This window comes from Anas acuta, chromosome 5 (assembly GCF_963932015.1).
Source record: "Anas acuta chromosome 5, bAnaAcu1.1, whole genome shotgun sequence".
Lineage (NCBI taxonomy): Eukaryota > Metazoa > Chordata > Aves > Anseriformes > Anatidae > Anas > Anas acuta.
Window position 1 is genome coordinate 29,650,627 of NC_088983.1, and position 15,295 is coordinate 29,665,921.

The 15,295-nt window shown below is 40.4% G+C and overlaps 1 protein-coding gene across 4 annotated transcripts; it reads left to right on the plus strand.

The window, feature by feature from the left end:
• The first annotated feature begins 2,245 nt into the window (after window positions 1-2,245).
• Window positions 2,246-15,198, plus strand: UEVLD (UEV and lactate/malate dehyrogenase domains). Of its 4 annotated transcripts, none has more exons than XM_068683533.1 (12): window positions 2,246-2,391; window positions 4,290-4,374; window positions 4,951-5,013; window positions 5,938-6,101; window positions 7,129-7,264; window positions 8,594-8,718; window positions 9,315-9,420; window positions 10,513-10,683; window positions 11,629-11,802; window positions 12,345-12,429; window positions 13,060-13,183; window positions 14,413-15,198. In XM_068683533.1, the coding sequence occupies exons 2-12, from the start codon at window positions 4,362-4,364 to the stop codon at window positions 14,575-14,577; spliced, it is 1,326 nt and encodes a 441-aa protein (XP_068539634.1). In that variant the 5' UTR covers window positions 2,246-2,391; window positions 4,290-4,361; the 3' UTR covers window positions 14,578-15,198. The 4 variants fall into 4 exon arrangements, with proteins under 4 accessions (XP_068539634.1, XP_068539633.1, XP_068539631.1 ...); XM_068683532.1 differs by lacking the exon at window positions 2,246-2,391 and adding an exon at window positions 2,845-2,963; XM_068683530.1 differs by lacking the exon at window positions 2,246-2,391 and adding an exon at window positions 2,863-2,887.
• Window positions 15,199-15,295: the final 97 nt, after the last annotated feature.

Below are 15,295 nucleotides of genomic sequence, written 5' to 3' on the forward strand. Positions count from 1 at the left end.
TTATTCCCAGACCTTCAGTATCTGGGATGATCACAGAAGTATACTTGAGAAGTGGAAAATATTGCACATGGCATGTAGCTTCTGTAACTTTTTAATTTCTGTTCCATTACTCTTAATTTGGACAGCTTGTTATAGCATGGTTTTCTCTACTGGAGAAAGGTTCCTGACAACCTTTTCCTTTGGCTTTGCTCAAAGGTGGCACAGAAATAGAGAATGCCCAAGGTTAACCAGAAGATTAAGGCCAGTGTCTGAAGTATGACATTTTAGGACACAGAAGATGATGCATTTTTCCTCTTATATAAAACTGAATAAAATTCACAGGCCATGTGCAGTACAACTAGCTCCATGTTCCAGGAGCCTCTCATTTTATTTTGCTCTCTCCCTCAGCACCTGTGAAACCACAGCTTATTTTCTGTCTAACTGGCCATGTCTTCTATCAAGTCTCAAAGCAAATATCTCAGTATTATACACTTAGTGCTGACAAAATGCTGTTTTTGATCACACAAGGCAAGCTTTTATGGAGATAGGAGCTCTTAATTTATTAAGAGTTTGATATATTGGTTGCCTGCTCAATAGATACCAGTTTAAGGAAGTTGCTGAAGCTCAATTGGTAGTAATATATGCAAAATGCTATGGGCATACTTAGAAGAACACAGTATTACCAGTCCCGCTGGCTTTACCAGATGATTTGTGTTTAAAGTAAATATGTATGTGAAAGCTTTTCTAGAGCAGAGACAGTGCTGGATAATGTAAGAGCACTGTGGTGGAGACTTGCATATGAGCTGCTGGGCAGGCAGATACCATTTTACTGTCTTGAAACCACCCACATATGGCTTCAAGATGGGGCTAAGGCAAGGTGTGTTTATCTTCATAACTGCATTTACCAGAACAACCCTGTTGCTCTTGGAGCTATCAGTAGCTCTCCAGCTGTCCAAATTGAACCTCACTATCCCCAGCACTTCTGGCCTGTGTCATACTGCAGTGAGTGTGTACGCATAGAGCAATGAAGCCAATAACCTGCAGAAAACATCTCTAGGAATGGCAATTATACTGCTAGCTTTCTTTTTGCTTAATACAGTGGGAGGTGCTGGGTTTGGGAAGTCAGGAGCTAGCTTCCAAAGCTGAAATACAGAAGGGAATTTCAGTAATGAAAAGGTAGAAATCAAGTCTTTAACCTGTGCAACCTGGTATAACTACTGATTTAAATTAAAACTATAATTTTCATCAGATCAGGTTGGGCTTATAATAAGACTGCCATCTTTTGGAGAAGTAATTTTCTTAAGCTGCCTCTCTGGGAGCTTCTGCTCTGTATGTCAAGAAGCGCTTTTGGAAATGGCAACCTGTGAGATGATGTGGGGGAGGAACTGCTGGAGGGTGGTGTGTGGGGTAGCAAGGCCATTATCTGTGTGGGTAGAACACCAGCTTGCTAGGAAGATATTTAATCACTGCAAGATTAGCTGGCAGTAGGATACGTAATTCAATATGGAGTTACTCCTTGCATATTATGTGTAGAGCAGATTTTGAGTCAGAAGGCACAGGCACTGTTCTGAATTTAAAGAAGAGTTCAGACAGTGAATATCAAGAAATCTGGCCCTGTAGTTTGGGTGCATGCTTAGTCAGGGATGACCTGTAAGCCTCACAATGATGGTGTACTACTCAGCCTTGCGATGACAGTGGTGTGTCACTACCAATGGTATATTGTTACTGTTCCAGTTTCTACCATTATTTTAGCTATATTGCACAAAGTGTTACCAAGTGTCTAACCAAGATTCTGTCACCAAGTGTCTAATACTACATATCTTTCAGATTTGCCTAGTTGTCTTTACTGTGAAATATAGAGACATTAAAAAAATTAAATTTTTGAGACATTTTGAGACAAAAAATTTGAAAGTATCTTATTCTAAACCATTAGCCTCTGCTAGCATCTTTGTGAATGAAAGTGATTTTCAAGATGTCTTAAAAGTGTTTAGGAGAATGTTCATGCGGGTCATTCTGTAACAGCTCATCTTGGGATTCACCATATTCCACCCTTCAAAAAAGTACACAGGCTTCAAGTCTGTGAGGCTGTAGTAAAGGTAACTGTTGTATACGTCCCAGTCCAGAGTTCTCAGGTCACAATTCGTCCTGCCACAAAACCCAAGTGGCCAAGGATACCTCTGACTTTGTAGAGAGGCTCTTTACCATAGCATTTTTGTAGGGCCTGGGGACTTGCTTGCTGCTGCCATTTTGTGCATTTTGCCCTTCGGTTGCTCTCCTGCAGGTTGGCAACTTCTGCACAAATACAAGCTTTGGGAAAGGGCAGGACTGACCGAAGTGAGGCTGCCAGGAAGGAGGAAAGGCATAATAACTCCCCATAACTCCTCTTCAAAGAGTTGGACATCCTACCTACGGGTATGACTTGCCACGTGTCTCAGTGTTTTACTGATGGGAGCAGCCAAAAAGGCAGCCCAGTTGTAATGGGAAAAATATTGACAGAGAAAGAAATATGCTTAAAAAAACAGACAGAAGATGATGTCTGCTGCCCTGGGAACTTGGAGCATCCCTGAGGAGCACAGGTGGCGTCCTTGAGGTGCAGCTGGATAACTCAGACATGCTAAGATACCCTTAATAAGCACAAAACTTCCCTTACTTACCACACGGAAAACCAGCAATTTGTCTGGGAAAAGTAAAAAAAAAAAAAAAAAAAAAAAAAAAAAAAAAAATCAGTCTGGGAAGGCGAAAATTGCCCTAACACCAACACTCGGCTGCCGCGAGGTGGTGTCCTATGCCCCCTTACACCTGTATTAATGCAGAAATAACTCATCGCCTGCCCGAGGGGGAGCTTCTCTGCCAGTGGGGTCTGGACACCCCGTCCCTCGCTGACTGGTCTGCAACTGGGAGCAACTGGGTGGGTGCTGCGGCAGTAACGCTTCAGAAATATTTAGAGCGAGAGATATGCATGCAGGCAGGCAGTCCGGAGCTAAGTATGTACCTGAGCAGCGGTGACTCACGGGGACTTGCCACACGTCAGCTTCCAGAAGTCAGCGGCGCCCCTCAGCGGCCCTGAGGCGAGGCCGCCGCCTGCCCTCACGCGGGGCCGGGCCGGGCCGGGCCGGGCGGCGCTGAGGCGGCTGGGAGGCGGCAGCCGGCGCCATGGCGTTCGCGGCGGAGGAGCTGAGGAAGCAGCTGGGCAGGGTGCGGGGGGCCGCAGGGCAGCGTGGCAGGGGGCTGGGGTGGCGGGGCTCGGCCGGCCCCGCAGCCCTGGGGTCGCTGCCGGGGGAGCGGGGTCGGTTTACCGGGCCGCCCTAAGGCTGTGCTGCAGGTGGCTCGGGTGTTGGTGGGGCTGGGGACGAAGTGTGGAGGCGCGCAGTGGGACTTCGGGAAGGGCTTTCAGTGTCCGGGGGGCTTGTTTGATAGCCTCTGCCTGCCATCTAGGGGCTCTTCAGGCAGGGATTTGTTTTCGTAGCATCCCCCTGAGGTAAAAACTTTTTAATTTTCGTAAGAGAAACTGAGCTATGCATACTTAAACGTCAGGCTCGCAACTTGAGACATTCCATATCTGATACACCTCAGAAGGACTTTACAACCTATTTAATAGGAAAACAACGTATTTAATAGGAATATATCTTTTGTTTTATGAATATGGGGTCAGCTGGGGAGGGATGGCTTTGGTTCACAGCCAGGTGTGTCAACACTGAGGAGAACGTGTTACATGTGGGCTGCGTGGCTGCTCCTCGCCTGTGCACCTTTGAGTTTTATGCGCTTGACTTTGCGGCATCCTCTCAGACCGAACACCAAGAAGCTGACTAAAGGGCATTTCTTGTCCGCAGCTTTGTGTTTTCGCATGCAAGGGGGAAAATAATGGTGCTGTGTAAGCAGCTCTAGCTATGGTTCTGGCGGGGGGGTCTTGCTGAGGAGCAGGTGGGTTTTAGGTGCTGCTTTGTGGCAAGTATCGCAGCACAGCGAGCATTGTAGGGCGCTCAGAGCTGGCTCAGCCCCCTGTAGCGGCTGTGTGCTCACACAGACAAGGAGGAGGAGGAATGGTATGTGCAGAATGAGGTCAGAAACTGAGCTCTCGTGTTGCAACAGCAGACCCGTGATTCTTTCAAAGCTTTTTTTGGTATCAGCTGTTTAACACATTTATCTCATGCCAAAGCTATTGATAATGCTACAAGTAATTGTTATCTGCCCCTTCTTTTGTTTCTAATTTCTCTTGGTTCCGTCTCCCTGTCTCTGGTAATGAAAGAAATGGCCTTTGAAAGGAAACTTTTTTCTGTTTTTTTTTTTTTCTGTCTCTCTCTGCTTTTCAGTATAAGTTCAGGGACCTGACCATAGAAGAACTGAAGTCTGTTAACAAGACCTACCCTAACTTCACATTCTCCATGAACACATACAGTAAGAAGTGATACAGTTACTTTGAATGATTCTTACTTGCCATCAATTCAGATGGTGTATAATGTGAATATCTTCCAGGTGCATTCCTACCTTTATTCTGACTTGCAGCAAAATTTCTCTTGCTATGTGACTATTTTTGAAGAAAGCAGATGTATAAAAAAAATAAGTTTAATGTGTCAATAACTGTAGAAGATTGATTTTTTAAAATTTCTTCATGTGTAACAGCATTTTCCCATATCCCATGATTCTATTTAAGGAAGTTTTATGTCTTTAGCTTGTCAAGTCTAGTATCTAGGTTCCTTCGGAAAGACTGAATGTTCTTATCACACCAGATTTTTGGACTAGTGATATCCTTAGTTTTACCAGCCCAATCTTCATTAAGATTCCATTAAGGAATTACCACAAAGGAGGATGAGGCGGGGGAAGGAGGGAGATGATGGACAGATGGACATGACGGATGACACTTTTGTAACATTGGTGACTAGAGCAACGTATTTGATTTCTAAAGAAAAAATAGCAGTGTATATTTGTAGTTGTAGACAGGATTGTCATAATCATTTTGATTTTTAATTTCAGCCTTCAAAGATGGATCCCAGAAAGACCTCCTGAATTTCAGTGGTACAGTTCCAGTGAAATATGGTAAGGGTAATTGAATGTAATTTCTTTACTAGTTATGAATCTAATTATAGAATGTGCTGGGTACCGCCTCCCAACAACATACCATACTGATTGGTCATGGAGAATCTTAGAAAAACGTGTGGCTGAAGTAGTAGAGATGGCTTTTCTGGCAGCCAGATGGGAGAAGTGGGGAAAAAGCAAGAGTGCTGCTACTCATTTCCAGCAGCCAAAATGAGTTAAGTTTGCTCCTGAATGTGTTGTAAATGAAGTGGAATGTTAAAATCAAACATGAAAACCATGCCTCTAAATTATCAGATTAAGCTGTGTTAGAATGCATATGCGAGATGAGGTACCCTTTCTCATTTTGGGTATGCTCAGGGCTAATGTACACACGCTATAGGATCAAATACCCAAGAATGTGAATGAATACAAGTCTGTGTAGTGCCTTTGGGATCCTGGTATTGCTGGTGTTGGTTTCCGAACTGTAGCTTCATTAAAGGTGGCTATAAAGGATTTTGCCTAAATTGGCAGAAGCTGCTTCTGCTCCATAAACAAGTATCTTCATGCACACACAGATGTTGAAATAAGGCATTATAAGATAAGTCAATTAAATAAATAAATAAATCATATAGTGTGACAAATTTATTTGCCTAGAAAACTGGACACGTTGGTTGACAGAGAGTACCTAAGGGGAAAAAAACAACAAGGAGAAAAAAAAACTTACATTAATCAAGACTCAATCAACGGCATGTCAAGTTGATCCAGACAAGTCTGCTTTTGTAAAGTGGCCTAAGTAACATAAATGCTTTTGAGTGCAAAACTAGAAAGTGATCTGTCTGGCTTTTTTTTCTTTGTTATTATGAAATGTGAATCATGTGCATGCACACCTGTTTTTTGTTTCTTCTCAGTGCAGAGGTTGGTAATGATTTTGTTTGTGTTGAACAGGTAATTCCTATAACATACCTATTCGTCTGTGGATTTTGGATTCTCATCCCTTTGCTCCCCCCATTTGCTTCTTGAAGCCGACTGCGAACATGGGCATTTCAGTGGGAAAGCATGTTGATGCTCATGGCAGGATTTATTTGCCCTACCTGCAAAATTGGAGCCATGTAAGAGGGGCAGCAGGGGAAGGAGGTGTCCGGGAATGATGTCTGATGTTATACATGTATGGAGAGGGGTGGATAGGGTTTGGGGCTTTTTGTTTTCTGTGTTGTTTGTTAAATGTGTAATGATTATGCAAAGAGAAGCAGAATGTTAGTACCTCTTGAAATTACAGCTTTCAGCCAGTATGAGGTGATCATAAGGAAAAATGCAGTTGATTCTAAAGACAATTATTTTAGGCTGAATAAAAATGGGATTGAGTTTGTTATAAAGTATTGTAAGGCCTGTGTGGACATTTTGATGTTTTCCCCTTTGTTTCAGTGAATAATGAATAATAATAGTAGACAAACTGAGTATCCCTGGAAGCTTCAGTGGAAGTTCTGATTTTTTGGGGATGTCTTTTTTCAATAGAACTATGCGAATCATTAGAACAGAGATTCAAAAGCCAGTGCTGTTGCTAAATAACTTTATGCACCATTAAATAACTTCCTGAAATGTAACTATGTCAGGCCAGTGAAAGTGATTTAATGAACACTAGTTTTTAAAAAAGGATAGGATATATTTTCCATGATTAATAGAGAAATTCCCATGGGAATTGTTTCTATTGCTCAAACATCTACTGTCTTCTTGCCTAAAGAAGAACTGAATCACCAAAGCTCTGCTCAGTTAAGCTCATCTAAGAAGGAAGCTGTCTTTCCTCTAGCTAAGATTTGCCCTGTTTATATTATTTGACGTAGTTAGATCAAAGGCTTTCATATGTCCGTGGATGCTTTCAAAAACTAGTTGCACTGGTCATTTAAATTCTGTAATTCCTTTTTGTTACATTCCTTTTAAGTTGTCCTCCTGTTTGAAAAGTATCTTCTTAAAAAGTGATGCTTTTCTTTACCTTAAATCTTTCCATGTTAAAGGTGTCAATATTTATAATTTTACCAGGTTTTGTATAGCTATGGCACTTTATGAAAGTGCTCCAGTTTACAGCTGATACTGGTATGTGATAAAGCTAGTCAACTGTTTTGTCATCTTCCTGTATTTCAGCCTAAATCAACTATTGTTGGATTAATCAAGGAAATGATTGCAAAATTTGAGGAAGAGCTCCCTCTGTATTCATTGTCGTCTTCTGATGCAGCCAGGCAATCAGAACTTCTCTCCTACATTGCAAAGATTACTGAAGGTGTGGATATTTTAATATACTGGTAATGTTCTAACACATTGTACTTATTAATTATTGTACTTATTAATTTATTGTTATTACTTAATAACACAAAGATGCCTGCGTAACGCTAATGTCTGAATTTTTGGTGCTTGCATGTCCACAGTTATTGGTGTTTTCTCTTAAGCACTTCTTGGAATAGAGAGCTCAGACTCTCTTTACTTGAATACGCAGTTCGTTTTGGTTATTTGCATTTAAGCCCACTGCAGACAAGTGCTGCAGACTTAGCACTACTTGTTTGTAGGAAATTACTGCAAGAAAATTCATTGTGAAATCTTGTGAAAATATGATTTTAGAATAAACAAGTTGATTTTACCCCATCACAGTCATTCATTCCCTCAGATCTCAAGTGCTCACGCTCTCACATTGGCAGTCACAAGCCCTGAGACTTGGGGTGCAGCACTGAGGACAAGGAGTGCTGGTGTTGAGGCTGCATTGTGTTTCTTGGGTTCTTCTCGTTCAGTGGTGGCAAGCTGATTTTGGTCTTTCCTTTTACACCCTTCAGGAGTGGATGCTCTTCAGCATCTTTTGCCTCACTGTTGTATCTCACCTATTGTAAGACTTGGGCAAAATTCCTGAATTTCATAATTCTCATGATTTACTTATCTGGGTATTCTATGGCTCCTGTGCTGTTCTTCATCTTGACACATACCCTTCAAGCCATTCTTTTCTTTTAATGAAATCACAGATGATCATCTGTTGCAAATAGTGCAAATCCTTCCCTTTGAACCCTTTTCTACTGTTTTGTCTGGTAATTGTGTACACAGACACGTTTGTGAGCACATGTGTGTATGCAATACATATTTCAAATCAATTGATCAATCTTAATGTTTTTGCTACAAATCTCTGTGTGTTATACTCAGAATGGGAATTGTTGCATTACCAGTACCATTGGCTCAATGACCTCAGGTGATTGTATTTTAATCAAACTTGATTTTGAATGTCTTTTCAAAATTTTAACTCTTTTACAAGATTTTCTGATCCTGGTATATATTCATGCCTGTAGCAGTAGCAAAGGGAGTATTGTTTCTATGGTCTTGGTGTCTAGCTGCTGCTTATGGTTATGCTCATACGTTCCATTTAGTGAGAAAACATTCCTATTGAGAGAGGAGTGTGTGTGTGTTATACCTTTGGAGTTAGGATGAATTTTCCATGGTCAGACTGACCACTATTTTGAAGAAGCTTACATAAGTTGGTTTAACTGTAGCCGTGATGCTTTACAAAGCATCGATACTTGTATCGATGCAGTATGGACTAGCTCATCAGTTTGTGTTTTCCTTTTAATTGTAGGAGAAACTGACACGAAATCAAAGAGTAAAACTGGTGGGGACAAAAATGGAGGGCATTTCAACAAAATTACTGTGGTTGGAGCTGGAGATCTTGGCATCGCCTGTGTGTTAGCGGTTGCAGCAAAGGTATGTAATTAATATAAATAGCTACAGACCTTATTAATATAGAGGCTTCCAACCTAGTTCTTAGTGTCTGACACAGAACTAGCTCAGCATTTTCAATAGTTGTGTCACTGCTTATGTCATTGGCCTCTTCCCTTCAGTTAATTTATGGATGCACAGAAGCATTAGTTTCTGCTGTTTTCTCAGTCAGCTTTTGTAAATACAAAGGGTTGAATTAGGAATTCATGTACTTGGAAAATCCTTTGTTAACAGGTTGTTGCCTAAGCTGTGGCCTGTTAGAATTGGCATCTCCTAGTCACCTGGAAAGGGGGTTTATAGATGGTCTGCACTGTGTTGCAGCTATATGCTCAGAGATGATGTTTATTACTTTCTAGAGATTTTTTTGTGAATTTGTTTCATAATGCCTTATTTTCCAATTCAGCTCATTAACTAATTCTCTTTTTCTTGTGATTTGTCAGTCATTTTGGTGAGTTCTCCCCATAATGCTGATTTTATACACAGTACAACAAATACTGTTTTGAATTGGAGAAAGCTGTTTTTATTCCCACCGCTGGCAAGAACCAGTTGTGTTTTATTGTTGAACTGCGTTATTCATTTAGGGTGTTGCAGACAAGGTGGTTCTTCTGGATCTTTCTGAAGGTGCAGCAAAAGGAGGAACCATGGACTTGGAGATCTTTGCTCTGCCAAATGTGGAGATAAGCAAAGGTACTCGGTCTCATTGCTGGAATGGCTTTAGTGGCAGAGCTTGAGGTGATGTAGCTCGATACCCCTTCCACGGTAGAAGTTGGCACTGAACATCTTTCATCTTTATTTTTCCTTGCTTACCTGTGGTGTTTTTATGTTCCTTGGACCCTCCACAAGACAAAATTGGGCAGGAGACTTTCACATGAGGCTTCTGATGTGATTTATCTTAGAGTGGGGACAGGGATGTATTCTGGTTACACCAAGCATCTTACTTGATTATTCTGTTTCCACCTGACATTGCCTGTGCTACATCCTGTGATCTTACCTTGCAGATTTTTCTGCTAGCACATTTTTTTTCCTGAACTCAGCTTGTTGAACTGTACCACAAATCTCTGTTTGTCTTTTGTGCACCTGTTACATATTTATGTTTCTCTGTGAGAGTGGAAGCTTGTATGTTGTTGCTGGTGATGCTATTTAGTAGTGTCACAGTGTTACTAAATGCTTCTGTACTGTAACCTGTTAGTGTGCTTATGTCTAGGTTTGGGGCAGGCTGGTATTACGTTGTTTAGTAAGCTTACACTTTGTAGATACAGTAGGCCTTCGCTTTGGCTACAGCCGGTTTCAGAGGCAGTATTAGAAAGCTAACATAAGTAGGCTTTTGGAACTCTTATAGCTGTCTACACATCCTTAATTGAGCTAAAAGAACAAATAAAGGATAAAGGAATAAAGTCTCTGCCCTTCTTTTACAAGTCAGAAGAAAAACAAAGCAACCTTTTCATGAATCATTTTTTTTCCATTGCCAAGAAAAAAAGCTTATATGTCAAAACTGTATATGTGTGTCCGATTTGTGCTTTGTAGCCTTGGGCACACTTCAGTCTCTCTTCTGTGTTGCCCGCTATGAAATGGGAAGAGTGGTTCTGTGGGAGAGCTGTGTTTTACAAGTGCTGTGGAAGTGCCACACGTTCCAGACTGGGGTGGTGGGGGTGAGACACAAGGGGAAGAATCCCTAATTTTAGCTGCATGCTGCAGTTAAGCATTTAGGATAGCATTTTGGTTTGCATCTGAAACTTGATAAAGTAACATAAATGTTTAAAACACATTTTATATTTCCAGATTTTTCTGCTTCAGCTGATTCCAAAGTAGTGGTGCTGACAGTTAACTCTCTGGGCAGTGCTCAGACTTACCTCGATGTCATACAAAGCAACGTGGACTTGTTCAGAGGAATTATCCCAGCAGTATCACACTACAGTCAGAACTCTGTTCTGCTTGTTGCTTCCCATCCAGGTGCGTTGGTACTTCACCTAATGTTCCATCTCTGCAATGGCTTTCTGTTTGGGCTGTTTTAAAAGTATATTACTTCAGATTGCACCCACTTAGTCAGAAGTTCTTGCTACTCTGAAAGATATTTTCCTTTTCAGCATTGAGCAGGACACTGTCTTTGAGGGGGTTTTTCTTAACTGTTACCAAGATAAAAGAAAATAGTGTACTTTGTTTTGTTTAAAAGGTATGTATTTCTGCATATTTCTGTATGTAGCTTAAATGTCTCTGTACCTACAAGATTAGCATCCATTAGCTGCTGTCTTGTCAGCTGTTTCATGTGTGTGTTTCTCCTGTGCAGTAAGCATAGATGTGTGTGTCATGTGCCATGTGATCAGACTCGCAGACTACTAATATATTTAATGTAGTGTCATTAGTAAACATTGCAGCTGTATTTTTGTGGAAAATCTAAATCTGTTGGGTCAGGAATATTGTGAAACAAGAAAAACGAAAACATAACTTAAAGGGCGAGAAGTATGTGTGACCTCATCTGTCCTGTAAACAGGCTGAAGACACTGCCAGCCCTTTTCTATTTTTCAAGTGCTTCTTGGCCTTCCTGTCATTTAGAGCTGTGGAAATGCAGAAAAATTTCCTGCCTTATCTGGGGGAAGAAACTCTGGCTGCACTAAACTTTGAAGCACATGAGGGCTTTGGTATAGGGAAGCATAGTGACTCATTTTGAAGTTTCCCTTGATTTCTCTTAAAACTTCACTTGGTCTGTGAATCTTCTTTGCCTCCTCCCCGTCTGACCTGGTGTTTTGGTTGAACAGAACTACTGAAGTGTTCATGCATGCTTTTGCCTTTTCTAAAGAAAACAAGTCCGTCCTGAGTTTTGCAGCTGATTAATAGTTTGCCATTGGGCTGAGTTTTGATTGATCCTTTATTGTCAGCATATTTTTCTTTCACGCCTAGTTGAAGTAATGACGTATGTGTCATGGAAGCTGAGTGCGTTTCCCAAAAGCAGAGTTATTGGAGTAGGTGGCAATCTGGATACGGAGAGATTTCAGTATACACTTGCAAACCTTTTGCAAGTACAGGCACTGGGAAAAGATGCTTGGATTGTTGGTGAACAAGGGGAAGACAAAGGTAAAGTGATACTGTGTCATGACTATGAGTATTTAATGTTCTGGCAGTACGTAACTAACTGAGAAAAGTATTGAAGGTAGTCATGAGCAGGGTAGTAAAATTTTCATAATGTAGTTCCAAAGAATAATATTCTGGTCTGTGACCAAGTCTGTAGACCTGGGGTGGTTGTAAAACTATTTTACGTTAGTCACAGTTGAAAAAAAAAAAAATACAACCTTGAATGCTTTTTAATTAGTGTAACGATGTAGATTAGATATATTGAAAGAGGAAGGAAGTGTGGTATAATGTATGGCAGGCTACTGCTAATGTAAAAATTCTTGCCTATTAATTCATTTTTAAGCAAGTGTCTCTGGTCAAGTGATACTTCAGAGTTTTATTTCATCTGTATAGAAACCCTTAGCAGGTCATCAACTACATTTGTCTTGTTATGGGGGAAGGAACCTTGCCTTTTTTTTTTTAAATTTTATTTTCCCACCCTATCTAATCCATATTTTAGTCACTGTTAAGATGTAGATTTAAACACTATGTTTGTTTCTATCTAGTACTCTCATGGACCAGTTGTAAGTCACATGCAAATCAAACTGAAACAATGGTTGCTCAGAATTCAAAGGAACAGGTGGCTAACAGGTAATGCCATTATAATCTTTGGGTTTTTCCATCATGTTTAAACACTTCAGATTTGCAGGGGTTTTGTTTTTCTTCAGTTCTTTGTGAAGAGGAGGAAGTTTGCTCTAAAATGTTCACACACTGAGTATCTATGAACATGTAGGTCTGTGTGTCACTCATTTTTCTGTAAGTGCATATACCTGCTGATTTTCTGATGTTTTTAATAATGTCTTGTCATTAGATAACATCACAGATGCAACGAGATTTGCAGGATATACATGAGAACATCTGAGCTGCCAGTTCAATTATGTCCATTTAAAAAAAAAAGGGGGGGGAGGCAAGCTTTCTGGCGTACTTTTCTCAGAGTTTGTGCAGAAGCAGTTTACTTCAAAGTGAAGTAGAAATTTCGATCAATTTACTTGATTTATTTATCCACTCCTTGACAGAATTTTTACTACTGTGGGTGAAATATTTATTAAAAATTTCTTGAAAGAATGTTGTTATTCTCTTCTGTTGTTTCCCAAATAAAAGAGTCATGTATTTATGAAATGCTTATATGTCTGTAGGGTTTTACATATAAACCAAAAAAAGTAATAATTTAAATAATGAAAATCTAAACATTGTTTTCTCCCCTTTTTGTGGTTTATATAGAGCTATGGAAATCCTAAAGGGAAAAGGTCAGAGATCTTGGTCTGTTGGGCTCTCGGTTGCTGATTTGACTGAGAGTATACTGAAAAATAAAAGAAAGGTTCATTCGGTATCCACCCTGGCAAAGGTAAATGGGTTGTTTTATATCTTTTGGTTGGCACTGTAATGATGTTATTTATACTGGATAGCCTCTGTTCAGAAGTAGCGCTGTTTTCATGAATTTCTTCCAACAACCACCTTCAGTTCTAGTCCAAGTGAAGCATAAACCAGTTCTTGTGTTAACCTGAAACCAATATTAAAAGTGGATTGTTTTACCTCAAAATACAAATGTTTAGATGGAAAATGTGATCAGGGTTGCTGACCAGCTCCCCAGGAACAGCTGGATTTGGCAAACGAAGAGAAATGTGTCGTGATTTAAGTGCTCAGTGTTGAATGTAGATTTTTGTGGGGACCAAAAGAGTTCAGTATCATTTATGAAAGTGTACGTTTTCTTACGTTATTTTATTTGAACAGCTTTGAAACAGCTGTTCTTGTTACTCCTAGATTCTTTACATTGAGGAGATTATTAAGCTACATTTAACTTAAAATTGTAGACTAGACTTTGTGTGAAGTTTACCCAAGAGGCTTCATTAAAGCTCTAAGTCATTTCAAATGAGTAAAAAAGAGGTAGAAGCATTTATTGGTCACTTCTATTTACAGGACTTGGAAGGGTTGTTCATTCTCAGTGCAGGGAAGTTGAGCACAGAAGGCTGCTCACTGTAATCAAGTACAGATATACAGCTCATTTCATCATTGTGTTTTCAAGTGAAGTTTTAAATTCTTTATGAACTAAATGCAAAAGTAGAGGAGTCTCTTAAACTACAGTTAAACTTAGTAGTTAGACTAACTACAGAAAGTAAAATTTCACGTACAGATCCTAAAAAGAAACAAAATCAATCATGTAAACTTGAGCTACAATGATGTAACTTTGGTGAAGTCTCTCACAGAATGAATACATGATCAATACTCAAAAAAATATTCCCAGGAGAGATTTTTGTTTTCCCAAAGAAATTCCTCAGATTGTATCTTGTAGTATCAGCTTGGCCTGTGTCGTAGAAGTCTAATATATTTATATTGGGAAACTCTTCCAAGTGTGGCACGATTCATGATTTTTTTTAATTCACGCTGTAATATCTTACAGTTTCTGTACAGTAAAGCATTGCACAGGGTCTAAAAAGTGGAACGTGAGCTATATAAAATCATGCCATGTGATGAAATATCCTTGCTTAATTACCATTATCAAGTTACTTTGTGGTTCTTTGCTTCAGATAAAGATCAGCAGAAATAAATGACAGTGTTCTTTGCATGCTGTTTCAGGGATGTTGCAATATAAACAGTGAAGTATTTTTAAGTCTTCCATGTATTCTTGGAACCAGTGGAGTGATTGAAATGGTCAAACTAGAAGAAGATCCATCAGTGCAAGAGAAACTGCAGAGCAGCGCAGGATCAATTCATGACCTTCAGCAGCAGCTCAAACTGTAAGCACCAGGGAAGCCACAGCATCTGCTCACAGAACCTGGAGATCTGCTGGGCACAACTGGTTGCTCAGTGTATACGGTTTTCTATATAAGACAAGATTTTTATTTTTTTTTTAATTTGCCTACAGCAGTGCTTTCTTTATTTGGATTTGGTTTACGTACTTTAACACTGCACTGCCCAGTACAAATTTCTGACTTGAAAAGTGCACTTTAGATAACCAAACCCTGGAGATTAATGTGCAAGAATGCTTTATGTAAATTCAGGTGGTATTTTTCTGTAGTATTTCCTTTTTCCCCAGCTGATTATGGCCTGATTCCTGGGTTATTCCTAACTTTGCAACTCCAGAGGACACCGTCTAGGACCGGAGCTTACCCAGCTCCTTGGACACTCCAGCAAGAACCCTTCCTCCTTGCACTAAATGCTGCCTGAGGGACTTGCGTAGCACAGGGCTGGTTGCAAGGCAGCTCGTGGGGGCAGCAGGGGCTGCGCTTTGGGAGCTTGGTATTTTATATTTAATGTCTAACGTCAATGGACTCCAGCCTTGTGGGTTGTGAAGCAGGGGGGTAAAAGCCTGATGTAACAGTACGCTGAAAAATTACATATGGATTTCTGTTGTACGTTTAACGATGGTCTTTCTGGCCGTGCCCGGTGTATTTGTGGGGGCGTCCCTCAGGGGGAGCCGCGCACCACAGCGCTCAAATGGTAGCGGGGGGGGAGGGGA